Genomic DNA, 23566 nt, shown 5'->3' on the forward strand with positions numbered 1-23566 from the left:
GCAAGGGGGTGGCAGGGATGAGGAAGCCATCAGTGTTATGAATTTCACACTTCTATCTTCCTTACATCCCAAGTTTTACAAAAAGCTTTTCATTTACATTTAATCCAATGCTCTACATGTTACTCTAATTACAGAACAAATTCTGAACTTAGTGCAGTATTTATAAACAAATATAAATATGCTGATGAGATGCAAACCTTCCCTTTAGGAAATGACCAGTAAAAAGGAGGTTTCTGATGCTGCCAGTGTGGGACACCTGGGGTGATTCTGTAAAACCGTGCCCTAACCACATGCCAACAATGCCGTATTCATCTGGAAAGTTTTGACAGCACAAAACTAAACTCTGATTTCCCCTGTCAGAACAAGTACCTTAGATAAAGAGCCCAGCCAAGAATCAATGCACCAACCAGATTCATCATGATCTACATAAGCTCTATCTATCCCAAAGGATAAAATACAGACTGTTAGAAAAGCATTCCTTGGTACCAAGATAGGAGGATTAGGGTTATTAGACAGCTGGTACCACCACTTCCTCCTATTACATGAAAACAAATAGGCCTCTTTCTCTTTTGCTCTAAGTTTAGTATTAAGAACATGTAATTCAATAAGCTCACTGGGGCGGGTAAAGATTAGGATAAACTCTCTTTAATTCCCCCCCACTTAATTTAAATGGCCAACTAAAACAAGCAATACAATCTATTTGTATTCGAGAGAAACGTCAATCAGGAAATCCGTAATAGGACAGACAGAAATGTTAGGTTTTCTGGCAGGCAATACATATTTTTGAAGATAAAATGGAAAAAACACAGATATGAGTGAACAATTTTTATTGAAACCCTCAAAGATTAAAGAGGACCAAATGGTGAGTTTGGGTACCATAACAGAAAATCTCACCTAACTGTACCATCATTCACAGGAATGAACAAACCCAAACACGACAAAATTCAAATTCTCATGTAATTGCTACAAGTGAATGTAAATGAACTAATCATTTTATCATAACCTTTCTTTAATCATACGAAAAAGAAGGGAATTTACATGGCATAACAAAAGATATGCAAAACTTAATGAAAACACAATTCTCTTAAATTTTTCAAACTTATTTTTATAGGATGCAGAATGCACTTGAAATGATTAAATGACGTAAGCTGACTCTTTTTTATTGCAAACTGTTTTAACATCAGCTTAACCCCCATGCATGGTATTCAAAAAGAACACAGCTTTTGAATTAGAAAGATCACTCGAGTTAAAATGAGGAATTAAGTATTGAAATTAGGAAAAGGCTGGGGTTTCTTCTGAAAGAAATCTTCAAGTACCAATATGTATAGAGAAAGAATACTAATTTTGGTTACATTTTCCCCCTTACTGTTAAATATACAAACTATAATACCTTTCAAAATAAAATACCCACATAAGATAACTTTAATAAGAAACATTCAAACCAGATCTTGGAAAAATATTAAGCAAGAAATTTACTGGGCCAGTAATGTCTTAATCTGTGATTATTCCAACATGTGATGATATGTCTCCTGCTGCAGAGCCCAGGTTCTCTCCCTTTTGGTCCCAAAGTTAAGAAATATTTAGTTAGTTGTGCTATTGAGACAATCTGCAATAATTTCACTTAGAGAAAAAACTTTTTGCCATACATTTACAGACCAAAGAGGAAGAGAAGGTAGGTGCTCTGAAGAAAAATTAAACAAGAAAAAAATTACCAATTTTGAAAAGATAAAGGTTTTTGTGTTTTTTTCTTCCCAAAGGAATGCTGCACCCATTTCACTTAATAGAAATCCAGGTTAAAGGCACTGGGATGTACTCCTCACCATGAATAGACTACTCAATTACATCTAACATTGGAGTCTGCTACTGCAATCAGCCTGCTTGCTGAGTGAGTGACACTTCTTACATAGAAACCTAATGTAAATTAAACAAGTTTGAATCCACTTATAGTGTAACTAGTTTTATAAAAATATTCAGAGTTGCTAATAAAGCACCAAGAAAAAGAGAACCTCAGAGAGAGGACTCAGACCCTTCCTACAAGGTCACCCCTTTACAGTTTTGTCTAATAGGACCTCCAGAGTGACAAGAGTCATCTTTGACATGTCCTACCTATATATATAATCTCAGGGATATAGAACATTGCGATGGTGACTATATACCCAAATGCCAATTTTCATTATAAATAGTTAAGAGACATGTTACAAGATTTCATGGCTTACTTGTAAAAAGGTAAAATAGGTGCAATTTTCCTTTAAGAAAGTCTTTATTCTGTAATATACCATCAACATTTTGATGTTCCCTTCAGTAAACACTGATATAACTACACTGGGACTACCAAAGAACTGTGAAGTAGCTACGATTATTGACAAATACTGTACCTTTTTTTCCACTTGAATACAGTATTTGTACATTTAAGAAAACATTGTACAAAAAAAATTATATAAATGAAAGCCTCAAAGAAATATCTGTCACTAAATTTTTGAATTGAAGTGACCAAAGACCATAGTAAATGAAAACATTTCTAAACATGATGTAAACATAAATGGAGTAATGCAAAACATCAAGGTATTCACATCTACTATATTGCTATTTTCACCCTTAATGTATCTTTCTACATAGTCTTCTCCTTTTGGAACAGTAATATAAGGGGCATACATTATCTTCATAACCTTATGCCATCAAATCAGTTAATACAGATGCTTGACACATTTAATTATACAAAATCAATTTGTTTCAAGTTACAAAATTAATGTTGATATGTAATTAATGAAAAAAATAAGATGTTAAAAAGATAACTATAAGAATACCCAGATATATGCTGTATTCCCATTTATATAGATCTGATCAATAAAACATCAACACATTCACTTAGATACTGATTTAATCCATGGATCAAGGCCATATTTTCAAAGTATTTTAAGGATGCCAGGACACTGCAAAAGCTGGAGAAAAGAGTTGAGGAACAGTATATGCTTGCTAAACAAGAACTATGTTTATTTAGCTAGTGAATACCTAGAGTAATAAATTTTTACTTCATGATAGCAATCAGGCTCGCAAACACCCAGAAATAGGAATTAAGGGTTTTAAATGTAGTTATAAAGGTCATAAAAAGTCTGATTAGACTGAGGTACATTTACTCAAAATTTTGAGATTCATTAAGTGGTAGCAAACAAAATAATTCCTCAGACAAATGCACATTTTTCAGTATACATATTATTGGGGAAGGAGGGGAGAAGAATGTGCATTAATTGGTGAAATCCACCAAGCTGCATATCAATATTCTGTTACACCAAACAGTTTGAAGACAAGGGAAATGTTCTAATATAATTTCAGATTATGTTTCATTTGGCTAAAATAGAGCTTAAGGTTGCTTTGCCATATTAAAAGTTTACTACAATAATTTTTCACATAAACATTTAGACTTGAACTCCAGGACTAAATATGGCATGATTATTTTGCTTTTAATCTGTCAAATAGCTAAAAATTGACAATTTAAAAACTACAACAAAGAAAAAGTTGAAGCAGTGTGACTCTTACATCATTGAACCACTTCTAATGGTTAACTGTTAGTATTTAACAAATTCAAAGAGTTAATGAATCCTTGCATTCATTCAGTCTTCTGTGCCTTAGCTAGGATGCATAATTACAAAAGACAGCAGATACTGGTAAAAGCTTCAGGACAGAAAGTGCTTGACGAAGTTACAGTTCTCAAGTGTGTTTGGTGAGAGTATAAGGGCAGATGCGCTGATGAAAACCATTACAAGAAGAGTCAATTCTGTGTTAGAGTTCAAAGATGTCACCTTAAGCAGAAAAAAAGCTTTAATAACGTCTTCTTTGACTTATTAGGCATTTCCAGAGTCTACATCATTAGTGTTGTAATTCTAACAGGACATCTTCATATGGTTATTGTTTGTTTCTATTTCTCTCCTGAAAGAAAAACACAAAGAATTTTTAATAAAATATTATCATTATTTAAAAATTTAAATTTGCAAACCGTCTTCATAAAAAGTTCTTCAAATACTAATTTGAGTAATTAAAAAAGATTTACTACTACCTGTAAACACCATAGAGGGATGATTACACAAAACATTTTAAAATAAAGAAATCCAAACACAAAGACCTATTTCAGCAGAGTATGGTCCTCTCCACAGCCCTACCTTCCCATCAGATTTTGTTTAAGGTGAGAATATGAATGTCTCTTTAGTCCTTTCAATCAGTTTTTAATGATGAGGTATCAAATAGACGAAAAGACCTCTGTAAGCAATCTGAAAACTACTGGCTAGGTATGGTTAGGAGGAAAGGAAAAGAGTTGTACTAAATTGCATTAAAGTTGCATTACATTAAGATTCTAGTGTTAATTACAAAATACTTTGAATCACAAACTTCTATACCATATTCTCACATTCATATTATAACTTTTTCAATCCCTTGAACCAAAGTTAACCTGAGTGTTGTTTTCACCATGTTTATTAACCAAATATTCATCTATATTATTTCTGTCTGTGAAAAAATGATGACCAGCATTGGGCATGCCTATCAAAGAAATACATCATGTGAGTTAGTTTGCAACATCTTATTTTAATTTGTAACTCAGTTCTCAAACTTTAACAAGCATCAGAATCACAGGGAAAGCTTATGGAAACACAGACCACCCGGCCCCAAATGTTTCATGAAGCTGAACCTGTAAGTCTGTATTGCCAACAAGTTCACAGGTGATCCACACACTGCTAGCCCAGAGAATATACTTTGAAAACCACCTGTGGGGGATCCCTGGGTGGCTCAGCAGTTTGGCACTGCCTTTGGCCCAGGGCGTGATCCTGGAGACCCGGGATCAGGTCCCACATCGGGCTCCCTGTGTGGAGCCTGCTTCTCCCTCTGCCTGTGTGTCTCTGCCTCTCTCTCTCTGTGTCTCTCAAGAATAAATAAATAAAACCTTTAAAAAAAAAAAAAGAAAAAAGAAAACCACCTGTGTTTAAACAAATTATGAGGCTCTTTTTGTTTACACCACGCCTATTTTATTTTTCCATGAGTAATGCATGTTCTATAATAAATATGAATATACATTATAAATGGTCAAATTAGTTTCCCATCCTGTGACAGCATCAGACAACTGTATTTTAAATTCCAAAGAGAACTTTTTAAGTTCTTTGTTGCTAAATTCCTTTCTTTTTTATTTTAATTTACTCCCAGAACTTGGAGAACAGTATTTTATACAGAAAGCTAATAAAACAAATGCTCTGCTACGATAGCTACAAATAAATAATTCATATACACATCAGTGGGATACTCTAAAATTAAATAAAACAAAATGAAAGCAGACACAAAGCTAGCTAATTAATCACATTTCAAAAAGATAAACAAAAACAAAATCCAACAACATAAGAAAAACAAAAAAACAAAAAGAGAATTTGGTACCAGGAAGCTGTACTCTAATTTCATCAAGGCCCTAAAGCTTTTAAAAAAACCTAAACATAAAATTCGGTTCTAAACTGAAATAGTTCTAAACAAATAAATAGAGTTTAAACAAATAAACAATAGAGTTTAAACAAATAAAAATTCTGAAGCCTGCTTTAATTAGCCAGATATAAAAAATTAGAGAAATTCATTAACTCCATGAAGAGCCCCAAAAGTACAAAAGAAAAAAAAAAGGCTCTATTTAAGTTACACAAAGAGAAATTTAACACAAGTGGAGATGATCAGCTGGATCAATGAGAATCATGTGTTATTTTAACAGAAGTTAGAGATGCTATTCCCGTTTGAATGGTAATCAACTATGCACTTTAACTGAATCAAATTCAAAATATATAAATTACACATGTATTATAATAAATCTATGTATGTAATGCATAACTTCTAACTCAGTGGACAGAAAAAGAGGAAAATAAAAACATCAATCCAATAGAACAGATGGTGGGGGGATAGCTTGAATGATTTAGATTTAATTAGAAAATACAAAATAAAGACAGGAGAAATACACATTTATATCAAGCATCAAAAAATATATGTTCATCAATGAAAACATAACCGTTCAGATGCTTCAAAAATCCAGTTACACATGATTTGTAAGAAGACAACCTAAAACATAAGGATACAAAGTTAAAAGTAATGAAAAGACACAGGACAACACAAACCAAATAAAAGCTGATACAACTATATTAACACCAGACAAAAATGATGGCAAAAACCATTGTTGGGAGATAAAATGGTCACTACATACTAAGTAACAGACATTTTAAAAATAAGCTGTGACAATATTAAACTAAAAAAACTTTACATTATATTAGAAGTTGTCAGAATTTTATAAAGAAAATTTGACAGGCTTCTCATTATAGCAAAAGAATTTAACACATTTCTCTAAGTAATTGGTAAAGCAGATTATTAATAAAAATACAGACTAAATATATACATAATACAGAAAACCAAGGGAATTATAGCGTATACACTGAATCACCACAAAAGTGGTGACTATACACCACAGCAGAAAGCAAATCTCAATAAATACCAAAGAGTCCATGTCATGCAACATCACATTTTCTGACATCAGTTTTTGAAGCAAAACATAAACAAAACACTTTACTCATATTTGGAAATTCTAAAAACACACTTCTAAAAGTCTTCCAAAAAATCATAATGGAAATTCAAAAATTTTACATCAGTACAATAATGAAAATGCTTAGTCTAAGCCCCATCGAACACTTAGAAATTCACATATGCAGCACTTAAAAAAAATTAATGAGTTCATTATCCAACTCAGTATGTTAGGAAATAAGTAAGAAGTCCCCAAAAGTAGGAGGAATGAAATATGATAGCAGCAGAAAATAATGAAACAGAAAACAAGAATGAAGAAAACCAAAGAGAATAAAAATTGGTGTTTGGGGGGAAAAGCCAGTGTTTGGAGGAAAAAAAACCTAACAATAAAAAAATCTCTGGGAAGACTGATTTAAAAATAAGATGCATTTAATATCATGAAGACTAAAAAATAATCCTATTCATGTCAATATGCAAAAAAACTTAAAACTTCCTAAAAATATAATTTACCTACATACAATTTACCAAACTCCAGAATAAATAGAAAACCTGAAGAGATCTGTAATAACTAAAGAACATTAACCAACAATTAAAAGTCTACCCCCTCCACAAAAATCCACCAGGCTCACTCACATGTTTTTGTTTATGTATGTATCTATGTATATATGTATGTAATCTCTATACCCAATATGGGGCTCAAACTCAAGACCCCGAGACCAAAAGCCACATGCTCTTCCAATTGAGCCAGCCAAGAGCCCCCAGGCTCACATGGTTTTAGATGTATATTTATTTAACTGACCTACAAATGATCACTCTAAACCTAACACCAACTATTCCAAAGACTAGAAAACGGGAATATTTTCTGAGTATTTTGAGGTTAGCAATACTTTGATATTAACACTGTCAAGAATGAAAAAAATAACAGTCCAATCTCACATGTCATAAAAGGATCTCTTAGGGGCTGTTTCGCTGGTAACTAAGTGTAGAGGAGCAAAGGTGAGAATGGGAAGGCCACTAAGGGCTAGCACAGTAATAATTCAGTATAATAATAATAGCCCTTAAATGGAGATAACAAATCCAGAGCTAGTGAAGAGCTTGGATTCGGGATACATTTTGAAAGCAGAACCAACAATACATACTTACGGATATATTAACTAATTAGATACAGAGTAAGAAAGAGAAGGTTCAAGACCGAGTCCCATAACTGGAAGGGCAATGGTACTATATACATAGAGAAGGTTTGGGGCAGGCAAAGAAACAGGGGAATTACATTAGATTTGAGATGCTTATTAGACAGCTGTGAGAAGATGTCAAACAGGCAATTGGATATAGATAGGAGTTTGGAGATAGAAGGAAAGACCCAGGGTGGGTATACAAATTTGGAAGTCCTTAGCATAGTAAATGTCCATTAACAAAACTCAGGTCTTCCTAAAAATGGTCAATACCTTGGCTTTATGACAACTTATGTTAACCAGATCTAGAACTGCACCTGACACTATTAATCTTAAATAAATATTTAAATATAATGAGACATCTATGGGCATGCTGTCAACTACAGACCACTAGAAATATGAGACTAAGCAATATGGAGCTATCCTAACTTTTTGTGCTATCTAAAAGGAGATACTCATTACACAGCTGACATCATAAATTACATGTACTGGTGTGTTGTTGGGAAGTTAACACAGGGAGAAAGGAAACTTGAATTATACAAACGGAGCCATGGTCCAGTAACACCTGAAGGACTTAGTGATAGGTCAGAAGAAGGCACTTTAAACATATATACTAAAAAACAAAAACAAAAACAAAAAACAAAAACATATACTCTCTAGGGTACAAACTTTCCAAATGGACTCAGAATTTTATAATAATTGACAATTCAAATAATGTACAGTGGGACCCCTCCTTCTCTCATTTTCCATTAACAGAGCTAGGTCTCAACCTGGCAGATTCAGAGATTTGAGGGCTTTTGAGTCTCTGGTATAGGGCTTCTTTCCCACTTTGAACTGAGCAGACACTGGAGACCAACAAATGATCCTAAGGCCCACACCCAGAACCTGGCCTGTGGAGATGCGCTCCAGGAGGTAGTTTACTTGCCAACCCATGTCTTTTTGACAGAGTATAATGGATGAGCTAAGAGTTCTCTACCTAGAAAACAAAATTTTCTTCAGTGTCCTCAGAGGGGCCAACAGCTTGCTCTTAACATTATAAGTAAATTACTTACTTCCTTTTAATCACTGGTTGGTTTATTACTATTAGCAATATTTCAATAACCAGACCTGAGACCAAATAAACCACAAGGGAAAAAGCAACTATGTATCTAAGAAGCCACATCATCCAAAAAGAAAATGAGAATAAGCACTAGGAATATAAGCACAATAAAACAGAAATGCTGAAGGAGATAATGAGTACCTAGCAGGGAGGAGGGAAGGGAGAGGGGAGAGGGGGGAGAGAGAAAGAGAGAGAGAGAGAAAAGGCAGGCAGTCACTTGGGACCCAAATGCAACAAACACCTTTCGTCTAGTTTAAAAATCTGACCTTTGATTTGAAAATTTCAGAACACGAATTAAAGGGGAAAATGGTCATTGTCTTACCTAAGGAGTAGAGTATTAAGTCCAAGAATTATCTCAAATTACAAAGCAGGAAAAAAAAGAGCTGGAAATCACAAATTAAAAAAATAAGAGAACTGTAGGATAGATCTAAGACAAAAAGAATATTCTAGAAGTAGGAAAAAGAGCAAATAAAAGAGCTAAATAAATTAACAAAAAAATTTCACAAATTCTTTAATATTCTTTCCTGCATAAGGTGGGGCTTGTTTTTCCTCATCTAAAGTGTGGGGCTGGACATACTGACTTGCTTCTAAGACAGTATGCAGAGAGAAAAGGGATATTTACATTAGAAAAACAGACACAACCTTAATGAAGTAATCAAATTAATATCACAAGTAGTAAGTCACATATAATCAGATGAGGACACACCACTTATGCAGTATTCTTCCCATAACGCAATCTAATCATGAGAAAGCATTAGGCAAACTGACACTGAAAGACCCCTTGTAAAATATCTGACCAACAGTCTTCAAAAATATTAAAGCCACGAGAGACAGAGAACTGTCATAGCTTAAAGACTAATAAGACATAAAAAGAAAATCTAAAACCTGTTTTCCAGATCTTGAACAGAAAAGGGCATTTGTGAGAAAAGAGGGAAAATATGGAAAAATGTCTGAGGTTAACAGTACTGTACCAATGTTAATTTCTTAGTTCGGATAGACATACTATGATTATGTAACACAGCAATAATTAGGAAAAACTAGCTATACAGAGACATCCTGTATTATCTTTGCAACATTTATTTAAATCTAAAAATGACTTCAAAATAAAGTTTAAAAAATAATTAAAAAGTTAGAAAAATACAACTTCCAAATATATTAAATATCATATTGCCACAGAAATACGAAATACATAGATGTTGTACAGGGTATTGTTGATTTAATGGCTGCCCAGCTTCTCTTTTTATTGTTTATAAATGTTAAATTCTCCAAAGTTAAAACCAGTAAATTATATTTAAAAAAAAAAGGGGGAGATACACATTTCAAAAAGACAAAATTATAGATAAAGAATGACTACAGCTAAAATATATAATAGATTTAATTCTTCAGGAAAATTAATCACTTACCAGGAATAAAATCTACTCAGATTGGCTTACCCAACTGAAAAATTTCACACTAGAGAGTAGAACAAGGACAGTAACAGATGGATAAAACCCCCAGCTGTTCAAAAGCCTGTACATTTGTCCGGATCCATTAAAGTGCTTAAATACTGAGATAAGCTTCCGACCCTCACTGTCCCAAAAACATGATCATTTTGCATTAAGAAAGCAAAAGACAAAGTATTTTACAGTGCAGATTTGGTCTGTTTCTTTTATATTCAAAATTTTTAAAAAATCATCAAGGGAAAGGACGATGATTATTTGGGAAATGAACTGTTCAATATTTCCATGTAAGTGAGACTTAACATTATTGTTCCTCTGCATGACCATACTATAAAAAAAAAAACTGGTTCAAAAGATTCCAGTCCTCAAGTTTGCATTTATAAAGTAAGTATTTCAGGCTTGAAAAAAAGTAGATGCAGTCTGATAATTTATAAATAATTCATCCATACCAATCAAAGATCAAGTAATCTCAAAGTGTACTATAGAACAGAATTAAGTTCAAAGAGTGAAAAATGGTGGAGAATAGTCATAATATATGTTAGTTTAGGCCCAAATAAGAGTAAGAACATGATTTTAAGAAGTCTTAGAATTTAGGATTAATTCATGTTTTGAGCTGTGATTTAATTTCAGCAAAATAACATCACTCATCACACTATAAACTTTTTTGTTTATGTGTACCCTTATTTTGGTTTTAGAGTTTCCACTTAATTTCACATCTAAGTCACACTATATTAAAAATAAAATCTTGCACAAAAATGAAACATAAAGATCAAAAAGAAAATGGTCTTAATTTTTAACAATGTGACTATTAAGCAGAAAATCCTATTTGAACTACTAGAACAGATAAATTTACAAAAGTCACGGGATACAAGATATTTCTATAAGCTAGCAACAAACTGAAAAAACTTAAATTACATTTACAATAGCATTAAAGAATATAAAATGCTAAAAAAGATAAAATAAAAAAATACATATATTACATACTTAGAATTCATCAAGAGACATAAAGATCCCCAATACTGAAAAACATCTAACTTCACCAAGAGAAATTAAATGTCTGTCCAAGTAGATTGAGGTACACAAAGGAAAGGCTATGTATCTTTAGTGGCTCAATGGTAACCTTTAATATTTATCTGTTGACTGAATAAAGGAATCACACAGTTAAGTAACATATAGGATCTAAATTTATGACAATATAGGTTGACCAGAATACAAGATACATGCTAGTTTTCTCACATAAAAAGGCTGATCTGAGGATCCAGGAACAGAGGCTCTTAAAGACACACAAAGGAATCCATATGCAATTCTATTTTGGATCAATTTTTGTCTACTTACAGTAACATGAAAATAATAAAATTGCTACATTCAGACTTTTTTTTTTTAAGATTTTATGTATTTATTCATGAGACACAGAGAAAGAGACAGAGACACAGGCAGAGGGAGAAACAGGCTCCCTGCAGGAAGTCTGACACAGGACTTGATTCCAGGTCTCCAGGATCACGCCCTGGGCTGAAGGCCATGATAACCCACTGAGCCACGTGGGCTGCCCACAGACTTTCATTCACAAGTGGAATTGCTCAGTAGTAGCTTTTTTACATCTTAGTTCTTTTATCATATATTCTATATTTTCTCATTTCCTTATTTCAAATGCAAAAAACACACCAGCACTCAATGTATAATGTGTAAGAGTTGAAATATCTGTCAATAAGTTCACAAAGTTTTCTGCCAAGAAACATTAAAGTCAGTTACGCTCAGAAATTAGAGTACAATGTAAGTAAATTTCTAAATTAAGAAACGGCACATCAAAATTTTAAAATAAATTACTAAGTAAACAGGAAAGATAATTCAACAATTAAAGTTACTTCCTGAGGGGCAGCTCTAGCAGCTCAGCAGTTTAGCGCCGCCTTCAGCCCAGGGCATGACCTGGAAGACCTGGGATTGAGTCGGGGATCAAGCCCCACATACGGCTGCCTGCAAGGAGCCTGCTTCTCTCTCTGCCTGTGTCTCTGCCTCTCTTTCTCTCTGTGTCTCTCATGAATAAATAAAATCTTTAAAAAAAAAAAAAAGAAAAAGTTACTTCCTGAAACTTAAAAAAGATTTCATATTAACACAAATACGTATGTTCCTGTAGTAATCGTTTATTTGCTGCTTAGGAAAAATAAGTAACTGAAATACCATTAAATTTAATGATGACTGTTCATACCATAACAGGTATGGATAAAGTATCTCTGAAAGTTCTGTAATTAATCCAGTAAACTATAGACAGTTCATTTACTAAACTTGTAAAATTCCTTATCATCATTGGAACAAAATACAGCCATTATTTCCTCTACTATGGGGCAACAACATTAAATTTAAATATAAATATTTAAATATTAAAAATATTAAATTTTTTTTCTGAGAAAAAAATAAAAACAAATCAGTATTATAAAACGTTAAAGCACCTCTTTTCCCACCTCTGGCTTACAAAGAATATTTACCAAGTTCAAAATAATCTTACTACAACTAAAACTGTATCATCTTTTCTTCAAATGGTTTCATCTGGGGATCCCTGGATGGCTCAGCAGTTTAGCGCCTGCCTTCAGCCCAGGGCCTGACCCTGGAGACCTGGGATCAAGTCCCACATCAGGCTCCCTGCATGGAGCCTGCTTCTCCCTCTGCCTGTGTCTCTGCCAATAAAATCTTTAAAAAAATAAAAATAAAAAATAAATGGTTTCATCTTAAATATTTAAAATATCACTCAATGTTTTATCAGAAAACTTGTCACTTAAATATGCAATATAAAAGTTTATAGAATCAGCACACCTGGCTGGCTTAGTCAGTAGAACATGCAACTCTTACTCTGAGGGTCATGAATTCAAGTCCCATGGTGGGTGTGGAGCCTAGTTAAAAAAGAGCTATACACAGGCACCCCTCAAAATCTATCTTCCAAATAAATATTCTTCAAACTTTACAGTGAAGATCAAAGGAAAAGCAAGATTTTACATACTGAATTTGCTTCTGTTAATCATAATCAACTCACTCAGTAAAAAGTCTATCCATAAAAAAATTTACTGAAAGGTAGTAGTCAAGCACAGACTTCGACTCATTCCTGATTCTAAGAACTAATTATAACTTGATTAATGGGAACGCATAAAACTAAATGCTCTACTTGAAAAAAAAGAAATAAAGGAAGAACTGTTAGGGAAATGCTTACTGTTATCACAGGTATAGTTATTATTAAAGTGACTTCTTGTATATTAACAAAAACCTGGTTACTCAGAGACAGACCTATCATCTCACCTCAGAATCAAAATTATTCCAATTAGAAAAATACTGTATGAGGCAGTGAAATTTACTTTCAAAATACCTAATAATATAAAATAGTATATGACTAAAATGCATAGAAGATTCTAGAAATTAAAGCTGTTTAATGCAGGCTTTATTATAATTATGCCTTAATTCTACATAAAATGCAGGTTTTCATCTCTTTCTGAGAGAATAGGTAAATGCCATATTTCGGAAATTCATTTCAATGTTATAGGCAATTAAAAGCTCTTATTTTTATGGGGAAATAAAAGTTATTAAACAAAAAATTTCACTTGAGATTATATTCCCTGATCACTAAAGATTTATAAGAATGAAAGAAACAGGATCCCTGGATGGCGCAGCGGTTTGGCACCTGCCTTTGGCCCAGGGAGCAATCCCGGAGACCCGGGATCGAGTCCCACGTCGGGCTCCCGGTGCATGGAGCCTGCTTCTCCCTCTGCCTGTGTCTCTGCCTCTCTCTCTCTCTCTGTGACTATCATAAATAAATTTAAAAAAAAAATAAAAAAATAGTTCTAAAAAAAAAAAAATGAAAGAAACAGTAGGATCTAAATGACTCACATTCAAATACAACAAAAGTAAAATTTCAATGAAAGGATTACCTAAATAGTCAAAAGTAAATTTTGCTGTGTAGATTACTTGAATTTATCTGTACACATATACTCAGAATATTATTTAGTTCTTTTCTTTCCTTTATTTTCCAATTAAACTAGCTTTATCATTAGTAGTAGTATATACAGGGACACCTGGGTGGCTCAGGGTTTGAGCGTCTGCCTTTGGCCCAGGGTGTGATCCTGGAGGCCTGGGATCGAGTCCCATGTCAGGCTCCCTGCATGGGACCTGCTTCTCTCTCTGCCTATGTCTCCGCCTCTCTGTGTGTCTCTCATGAATAAATAAAATCTTTAAAAAAAATAAAGTAGTATATACAAATAGCAGGTTGAAGTACAAAGTAAGCTCGAATATCTACCACTAGCCCTTTCTGTTTTTAAGTTCCTCCTAATGGGTTGCCACAATAATGGTAAGTAGCAAACTAATATATAAATTCCTTGTTTTTTCAATGGAGACACTATCGATACCCATTGTATGACTAACTTATCACAGTGGATGGGTATGTTATATTCTCCTTCTCTTCTCCCTCCTTAGGCTAGAAGCCACACTATTTCCAGTTTTAGTGACTGACTTTCTAACTTTAAATAATATGCTAAGATATATCAACTCCTTGATACATCATTTTTAACAATTAATGTTACCTTATGTTACTTCCTAATTATGAGAAAAATACTGCATTTGTTTATCCTTCCTCAAATATTTCCATCCCAGTCCATCTCATACCATTTTAACTATTCATTAAATCTCTTACATACTACTGTCCATTTCTACAGATGAAAAAACCAAAAGGCAGCATTATGTAACTTGAATGATCAAGTACACAGATCCTAATTTTGGTACAGCAATTTAAACCAATAAATATTCAATGGCATTCAAACTTTCCAAAAGAAAGAGATTCATCAAAGCATTTACTCATTTAACAAATATTTAATCTCCTACTATGTGCCAATCATTTAAGCGCTAGAGATTCAGCACAGAACAAAGCAAGCCCTGCCCTCACAGAGCTTATGTTCCAATGAGAACGTGATTAGCCAAAAATTTTATTTTCTTTTAGCTTCCTTCAATTCCCCAAGGTCAGTGTTTCTGGTCAGCCTTTCCTATGGCTTCAAAGACCATAGTGCCAATTTAGAAGACTAAGTGGAGATGCTTTTAGTCCTGAGATATACCACGTAAAATGAAGATCTATCTGATGCAGAGTCCCTGTTAAAATATATTTGTTCCAGTATAACCAGTTACCAGGTGTTACCCTTTTTCACTCTCCTGAAAAACTTCTTCAGGTTACTTTCTTCATGAAGGATATGCAGCTACTCTTGCACACCTGAAATCTTTATTTTGCATTCCCCCTTCAATAATAATATAATGTGACACTTACCTTTAAGAATATAATTCTATATACCCTACTCCCCTCCACTCTGAAATAAGATTTTCCGTGTGAGTATCCAGAATTGTAGATGGAAAAATTCTGAGGATAACCTGATTCTCCTTTGTCTGTAGTAGGTAATTTGTCTTTTGTCAGGAAACTTAAGATTTTTCTCTTTATCCTGCCTTTAGTTCAATTTGAAATAATCCTGCTAGTCACACGGCTTGAGCCTATTTCTTCTGAAAACATGTATCTTTGGCCCTAGCCATTTTTCTCTAATCATTCTTCCCTTTGATTTTTTTCCTATACTCTTCCCTCCTTCCATTGCTTCCTTCAAAACCTTTTATATATATTTTTCATCTCTATCACTTTACATTTGGAAATTTCTTTGACTTGAAATTCCAGATGAACTAGATTTAAAACATCAACATTTGATTATCTGCTTGCTCAATGATTTTTTTTTTATTTTGGCACTCATGTTTCGCATTTCCAAGAACATTTTCTTGTGTTCTTTTGTTTTTACATACGAATCTTCCCTAACAACAAATTAAATTTTGTTTTATATTTTAAATTATCTTCTCCCTAAATTCTTCTAGTGAGTATGTCTTGGCTGTTGTCATTAAGTTTGATTCAATCAAATATATCAAAAGTATGTGTTCAAATCTAAGAATGACCAACTAGGCAAATACTAGGATTTTTTTAAAGAGTTTATTTATTAGAGACAGAGAGAGAGAGAGAGAGACAGAGAGAGAGAGACAGAGAGACAGAGAGGCAGAGACATAGAGGGAGAAGCAGGCATGGGAACCCAAGGTGGGACTCAATCCCGGGATCACGCCCTGAACTAAAGGCAAATGCTCAACCGCTGAGGCAAATGCTCAACCGCTGAGCCACCCAGGCATCCCAGCAAATACTATGATTACTAACATGGATGTGTCTTCCAGTTTTAAATTTCACCAATATCTCTTAATCTAAAAGAAAGCATGACTCTCTAAATATTATATAACCTGATAGTATGTCTAGCACTTTTCCATCCATTGGGTGTTTTGCTAGCAAGGTAACCTGGGGACTTCCTCCATTGTCAAAATAACCAGAAGAAGGAAGAAAAAAAAAAAAGTCAAAGACCCAGTGATGAGAAGATGGAATTAGCTTCTTGGCATCCTCGTCTTCTATCACAAACAGGCCTAAGAATTTAAAGAAAATCATGAACAACAAAAAAAAAATCATGAACAACAACAACAAAGAAAATCATGAACACACTAAGAGAAATGAAAGTTATAGTAACCAGAGACTCAAATATAAAATTTAAAACTAAAAACTCCATGAAAAAAACCATAGGAAAAAAATCTTCCCAAACCAGAGAAAGGCAAGGATTTGCAGTCAGATCAGTATAAGCCTTCTAAAATTGTTCTTACTATTTAAAATCATCAAAAAAAAAAAAAAATTAAACAAATAGTAAAGAAAAGAACTACGATATATGGAACTTCCTCTCAATTGTTCAAAAAAACATACACCAAACAGGAAAGAATGTTAATAAGGTAAATTTGTATAAAAGGCATACAAATGTTTCACATATTTCTTATTCTTCCAAATAAATTAATAATTATTTCCAAATAAAAACATGAAGGAACTAAAGATTCATGTATATTGTTGCATGCTCAATCATTCCACTATATTACTAAGGCACCAATGTATCTTGGTTATTTTCCTGCTGATGAACATATACATTGCCCCCAGTCTTTCTACCATTATCTTCGTTCTTGCGTATCTTCTGGGGCATTTGGGAAGTTTCTCTTAGGTATATATCCAGAAAAACTAATGAATTATAAGGCATATGAAATGTATGGCTTTATAAAAGAATGCAAAACTACTTCCTACTCCTATCTGCAATCGCAGAAGAGATTTTGCTGATCTACAGTTGCTCCAACACCTGATACCATCAACTTTCTTAATTTTGCCAAATGAATGGATATAAAATACTTTCATTATAGTACTGATTTGCATTTCCCTAATTATTGTGACTATCTTTTTAAATATTTATTAGCCATATTTATTTCCTCTCCCATGAAAGGACTATCCATCTTTTGCCCATCTTTCAATTGGGCTTATCTTTCTCTTAAACTGATTCACAGTAGTTCTTTATATATTCTTGATACTAATTTTTGGTCAGTTATATCCAACATTCTCCCAGTGCCTAACATGTCTTTCTACTTTCTTTAAAGCATCTTTTGATGAATAGATTTTTTTTTTTTTTTAAATAGACTCCATGTCCAACGTAGGGCTTGAATTCACAACCCAAGAGTTGAATGCTCTACTGACTGAGCCAACCAGGTGCCCCTTGATGAACAGATTTTAATCTGGTCAAATTTTATCAATCTTTTCTTTTATAATTAGTGCCACTGTATGTCTTAAGAAACTCTACCCAGGGATCCCTGGGTGGCGCAGCGGTTTAGCGCCTGCCTTTGGCCCAGGGCGCGATCCTGGAGACCCGGGATCGAGTCCCACGTCGGGCTCCCGGGGCATGGAGCCTGCTTCTCCCTCTGCCTGTTGTCTCTGCCTCTCTCTCTCTCTCTCTCTCTCTCTGTGTGTGACTATCATAAATTAAAAAAAAAAAAAAAAAGAAACTCTACCCAAAAACTGAAAAGTATGCACCTAAGAAAATGTGACCTCCACATATCAGAAGGTTTGAAGAATTTCAGCAAAATATAAGACAGATGGAGTCAAGTTAGAAGAGAACACTGAACAATGACTTGCAAATCCTTTTACTTAAAAAAGAAAAAAGGAATAATAAGTTAAAAAAAAAATCTACCAAAACACCACTAGTTTGTTCTTTTTTGATGGAACCAAGGAGAACCTACGACAGACACACATCCTTCATCATGGGATGCCAAGAATATTTAAAAGCAGTTATGCTGGAAAGCTAAAGTGCAAGCACAAGCTTATCTAAGAGAAAATCTACAAATAAAAGTCTACACATTCCTCCTGGACAGGGGATAACAGCACCAGGAAGAAAACAAGGCAAGTATACATAAGACTTCAAATGCTAAACAGTGAACAAACAGGGAAAACCGTTTCTTGACTTGGTGGTCTCAAACTCAAAGCAAAGGTAAATTATACATCTGCTAGCACTATGCATTGTATTGATTCTCCCTTCTTATTTACTCCTCACAGGCTGATAAATCACTCAACTGGTGAAGTCAACAATCAACATGATTCTCTTACGCCCACATGTATAGCAGGAAGAGAATGTGCAACTAACACTAAGCATTAAAAGGAAGAAAGAAAAAAATGACAACCCTGTTTTGAAGCAAATACCTGACCTGGATGATCCTCTTCCTGGTTCAGTGATGATAGAAAAAAAAAAAAGTCAAAACAAGTCGTAAAATACTATTTCACAACAAAGAATACTAATAAAACTATAATGAATCAAAGCCGCTGTATAACGAATGAAACCATCCATCAACACAACTAAAAGGCAGACTACTGAATGGGAAAAGATATTTACAAATACAAATGACATATCATCCAAATAAGGGGTTAAAGATCTGAATGGATGTTTTCCCAAAGACAGACAGACAGATGGTCAAGAGACACAAGAAAAGATGCTAAACATCACTAATCATTAGGGAAATGCAAACACAATGAAATCTCACTTCACGCTTCTCAGAATGGCTAGTATCAAAATGACAAGAAATACCAAGTATTGGTGAGAATGTGGAGAAAAGAGAACTATCTCATGCAGAGTTTGTGGGAATATAAATTGGTACAGCCACTGTGGAAAACAGAATGAATGTGCTTCAAAAAATTAAAAACATAAATATCATACAATCCAGTAATTCTACTTCTGGGTATATTTATCTAAAGAAAACAAAACACTATTTCAAAAAAAAAAAATAGATATATATACCTATGTTTATTATTGCAATATTTTTAACAGCCAAGATGTGCAAGCAACCCAAGTGTCCATCAATATATAAATGACTAAAAATAGATGTGGCACACACACACACACACACACACACACACACACACAATAGAACATTACTCAGCCATAAAAAAGAAACCCGAAATCTTGCCAAATGCTACAACATGACGAACCTAGAAGGTACTATGCTAAGTGAAGTAAGTCAGACAGAGAAAGACAAATACCATATGATTTCACTCACTTATACGTGGAATCTAAAACACAACAAAACAAAAACAGACTCATAAATACAAGGAATGGGAGAGTGGGGGTGGGGGGGATGGGTGAACTGATGAAGAGAATTAAGAGGTACAAATTTCCACAGTTATAAAATAAATATATTACTGAGATCAAATGTACAAAACAGGAAATAGTCAATAATACTGTAATAACTTTGTATGGTGACAGTAACTACACTTATTGTGAATACTTTGTAATGTATATGTATCAAATCACTAAGTTGTACACCTGAAACACTGTATGTCAACGATAATTTAAAAAAAAAAAAACAAAACAAAACTATTCTGAGTCTAAATCACGGCTGCCAGAGGTTAGACATGGAGGAAGAATGTAAATACAAAGGGACAGTAAAGACAGTCTGCCGGGGTTGATGAAACTACTCTGTATCCTGATAGTGGTAGTGGTTACACGTATCTACAAATGTGTTAAAATTCATTACCTGTCCACCCTAAAAAAGTGAATTACACTGCATGATTTAAAAAAAAAAAAAATTTTTTTTAAAAGATGTGTATATGAATTTGTAGGAGCTTTATTTTATTTACATTCTCCAAAAACTGGAAACAACCCAGAAGTTCTTCAAAGGATCGACGGGTAAACAAACCGTGGTAAATCCACACAGTGGAATGATGCTTAGTAATTAAAAGGAACAAAGAATTAATATATAAAACAACACTGATACACTGCAAAGATACATGCTAAGTGAAAGAAGCCAGTCTTAAAAGATTACACACTGTGTAATTTTGTTTATGTGACATTACGGAAAATACCTTACAGAGAACAGATTAATCAAAGGGGGAAGAAAGCACTTAACTACAAAAAGCACCAAAAGGGAATTTACAGTTTTACTGTATGTAAATTTTTTTAAAAAAAGAAACAAGTTAAAAAGCATATGAGAGGAAGAAGTTTCTAAAAAAATTATATGAAGCAGAAATAAGCTTTAAACCATCAGCTTTGTGCTCAAATTTCAAGATGGACTCTGGATCAAGTAAAAAAAAAAACAACCAACATGTAGGCAGGAGCTAGATGTAACAATGTAAACAAACTAATACTATCACTGAACAATTCACAACTTCATAAATCACAAAATCAACACAAAGTAAACCAAATTAATGACATGGAAATTAAAATTTGAAAGTCTCCAAATTCAGAGAAAAATGATAAAGAACCAATGGCACTCTGAGACAAAGGTCCAACACATTTTTTGACATAACCAGAAAAAAAGAAAATATAAGTAAAAACTTGGCTTATAGACAAAGATTAAGGAAAGTTATAATAGAGGTCCATATTTAAACAAATTCTACATACATGTTCATAGTCCAAGAATAATCTTTTGTGTACACAAACAGAAATAGCTATTTCCAAAGAAAGAAAATTTAGGCTGGCCTCAGACTTCTCCATAATATAAAGCTATAAATAACGTAATATAAATATAAAACTATAAATCTAAGCCTGAATAAAAAGTTTGTGACCTAAGAATTTTATATCCAGGTAAACTGTTGTTCACATATCATGGCCAAAGACATTTACTTAATCTAGAAGGACTTAATAAATATATTTATGTTATCCATAAACAAAATATACACACCAAATTATTCTTCCTAAAAAAATTGTTATATAAGATTTTTCAAAAATTCTTAAACATCATCAAAAAAAGGGCAGTAGGGCAGCCCAAGTGGCTCAGCGGTTTAGCGCTGCCTTCAGTCCAGGGTGTGATCCTGGAGACCCGGGATCAAGTCCACATCAGGCTTCCTGCATGGAGCCTGCTTCTCCCTCTGCTTGTGTCTCTGCCTCTCTCTCTCATGAATAAAAAAAATTTTTAAATCTTTAAAAAAAGGGGGGGGGGCAGTAAACCATGAAATGATTTAAATGTATAATTTCAAAGTTTAAAAATTAATTTTAAATCAGTTGCATATGTAATTGCAAAACAATATTTAACTGTCAAATAATTCCTGAGACAATTATGTAATAAAAAAATAATAAAACTGGGACCAAATTTTTAGACTGGGTAGGGAAGAAATGTAGAAGACGTATAAGGGTGACCTCTCCTTAGTGGTGGGAGAGAAAAGAAAGTTGAGAAATAATTCCTTGCCAGGCATCTTTTTCCCTGAGCAATCTCATCCCACTTTTGTAGAATCAACTATTTAAGAAGAGAAAGCTCCCAGATCTAACTCCTACATCTAACTGCTTAATCAGAGATTTCAGTCTGTATTTCTCAAAGGCACTTTAGAATCAGCAGATCCTAAAAGGAAAACCTGCACCCTACTTTTCATAGCCCAAATCCAATTCTCCTGATCCACCATTTATAATGGCAGCTACAATATGACCATTTACTCAACTGCTGAGCTCAAAAATTCAGAAGCCACTTTTGATCCTTTTTCCCTCATTCTCCCACATTTAACTGGAATCACTAGCACCAGAATCACCTAAGGTGCTCTCATTAAAAATGTACACCACCAGATCCCTTATCAAATACAGTTGATCCTTGAACAACATGTGTGTGAACTGTGTGGGTCCACCTGTATGCGATTTTTTTCTGCTAAATACAGTATGATAAATGTATCATACTGTTCTCTTCCTGATGATTCTCTTAATACCACTTTTTCTCTACCTTATTTTATAGTAAAACTAAAGTATACAATTCATGTAACATACAGAATGTTAATCAACTATTTGTGGTATCATTCCTGTAAACAGTATGCTCTAAGTGGTTAAGTTTTGGGTAAGTAAAGTTATACACAAATTTCCAACTGCGTGGGCAAGTCTGGCATGCTTAACCTGCACATTCTTCAAGGGCCACCTATATATCAGATTTTCCTGCAGTGGTCTCAAGAACCTGTATTTCCAAGAAGCACCCCACTAATTTAAGTGCCCTAAGGTTGGCAAAACTACTGCTCTAGAATCATTCTTTCAATTCACCAGTGAGGAATGTTCAATTAGATAGTTCCCTTGTCTGCACAGACCAAGAAGCTCCAAGATATGTAAGATTACACAAAGAAACAAATTATCGACATTTTCTAAACTTCCTACTTTATCTTTTTTTTTTTTTTTTAAGATTTTATTTATTCATGAGAGACACAGAGAGAGAGAGAGGCAGAGACACAGGCAGAGGAAGAAACCGACTCCGTGCAGGGAGCTCGAATCGGGACTCGATCCTGGGTCTCCAGGATCAGGCCCTGGACTGAAGGCAGTGCTAAACTGCTGAGCCACCCGGGCTGCCCTTCCTACTTTATCTTAATTTCTACATAAGAGCTTTCCATAGTAACCAACGTAATTTTTTTAAAAAGCTTCTAACTCTATCCCCGCTGCATTTGAAAAGAAATTTAAATGTACTGTCAATGGAAAAATCTCCTAGTTAGGTCTACTCAGTCCATTCTCTCTTTTCATCCTAAAAATAGGACCCCAATTTTTTTCTGCGCTTTGGAACAGAAAACGTTCCCCAGCCTGTCTTGCTCTGTATGCCCTATGATCAAATTCTGGTCTATACGGTGCAAGCAAAAACAGAGCATAAGTTCAGGAAAGTCTCCCTTCAGAGTCCCACAGAGGGTCAACAACAGAATAAGATCAAATTCTGCAGTCAAAATCTAAAAGCTCATGCCTTCACAACTCTAAGCTGCCTTCCTAAAGTCAAATTCCTACTGTATTTTGTACAAGTGCTTCAAGTGTACAAATTATAAAAATGGTTTAGGAAGGAGTTTCAAGGAAAAAGTCTACTTTACTTCTCATAAATACAAATATTCAAACATTTAAAAGCTGTTTGTTTCAAACTCCTAACACATTTTTACATAAAACTAATGTTTAAAATTAGTGATTAGAATCCCTCACCAGTTCGTGAGTCTGCTTAGTTAGAAATGCAGA

The 23566-nt window shown here is 33.9% G+C and overlaps 1 protein-coding gene across 5 annotated transcripts in view; it reads right to left on the bottom strand.

Moving 5' to 3' along the window:
• Positions 1-812: 812 nt before the first annotated feature.
• Positions 813-23566, bottom strand: part of YTHDF3 (YTH N6-methyladenosine RNA binding protein F3) — a 40039-nt gene continuing 17285 nt past the window's right edge. For all 5 annotated transcript variants that reach the window (XM_055318290.1, XM_055318294.1, XM_055318293.1 and 2 more), the window contains one exon: positions 813-3924. In XM_055318290.1, the coding sequence (XP_055174265.1) occupies positions 3901-3924 (24 nt within the window). In that variant the 3' untranslated portion in view covers positions 813-3900. The remainder of the gene's footprint in view (positions 3925-23566) is intronic.

This window comes from Nyctereutes procyonoides, unplaced genomic scaffold (genome assembly GCF_905146905.1).
Source record: "Nyctereutes procyonoides isolate TBG_1078 unplaced genomic scaffold, NYPRO_anot_genome, whole genome shotgun sequence".
NCBI lineage: Eukaryota > Metazoa > Chordata > Mammalia > Carnivora > Canidae > Nyctereutes > Nyctereutes procyonoides.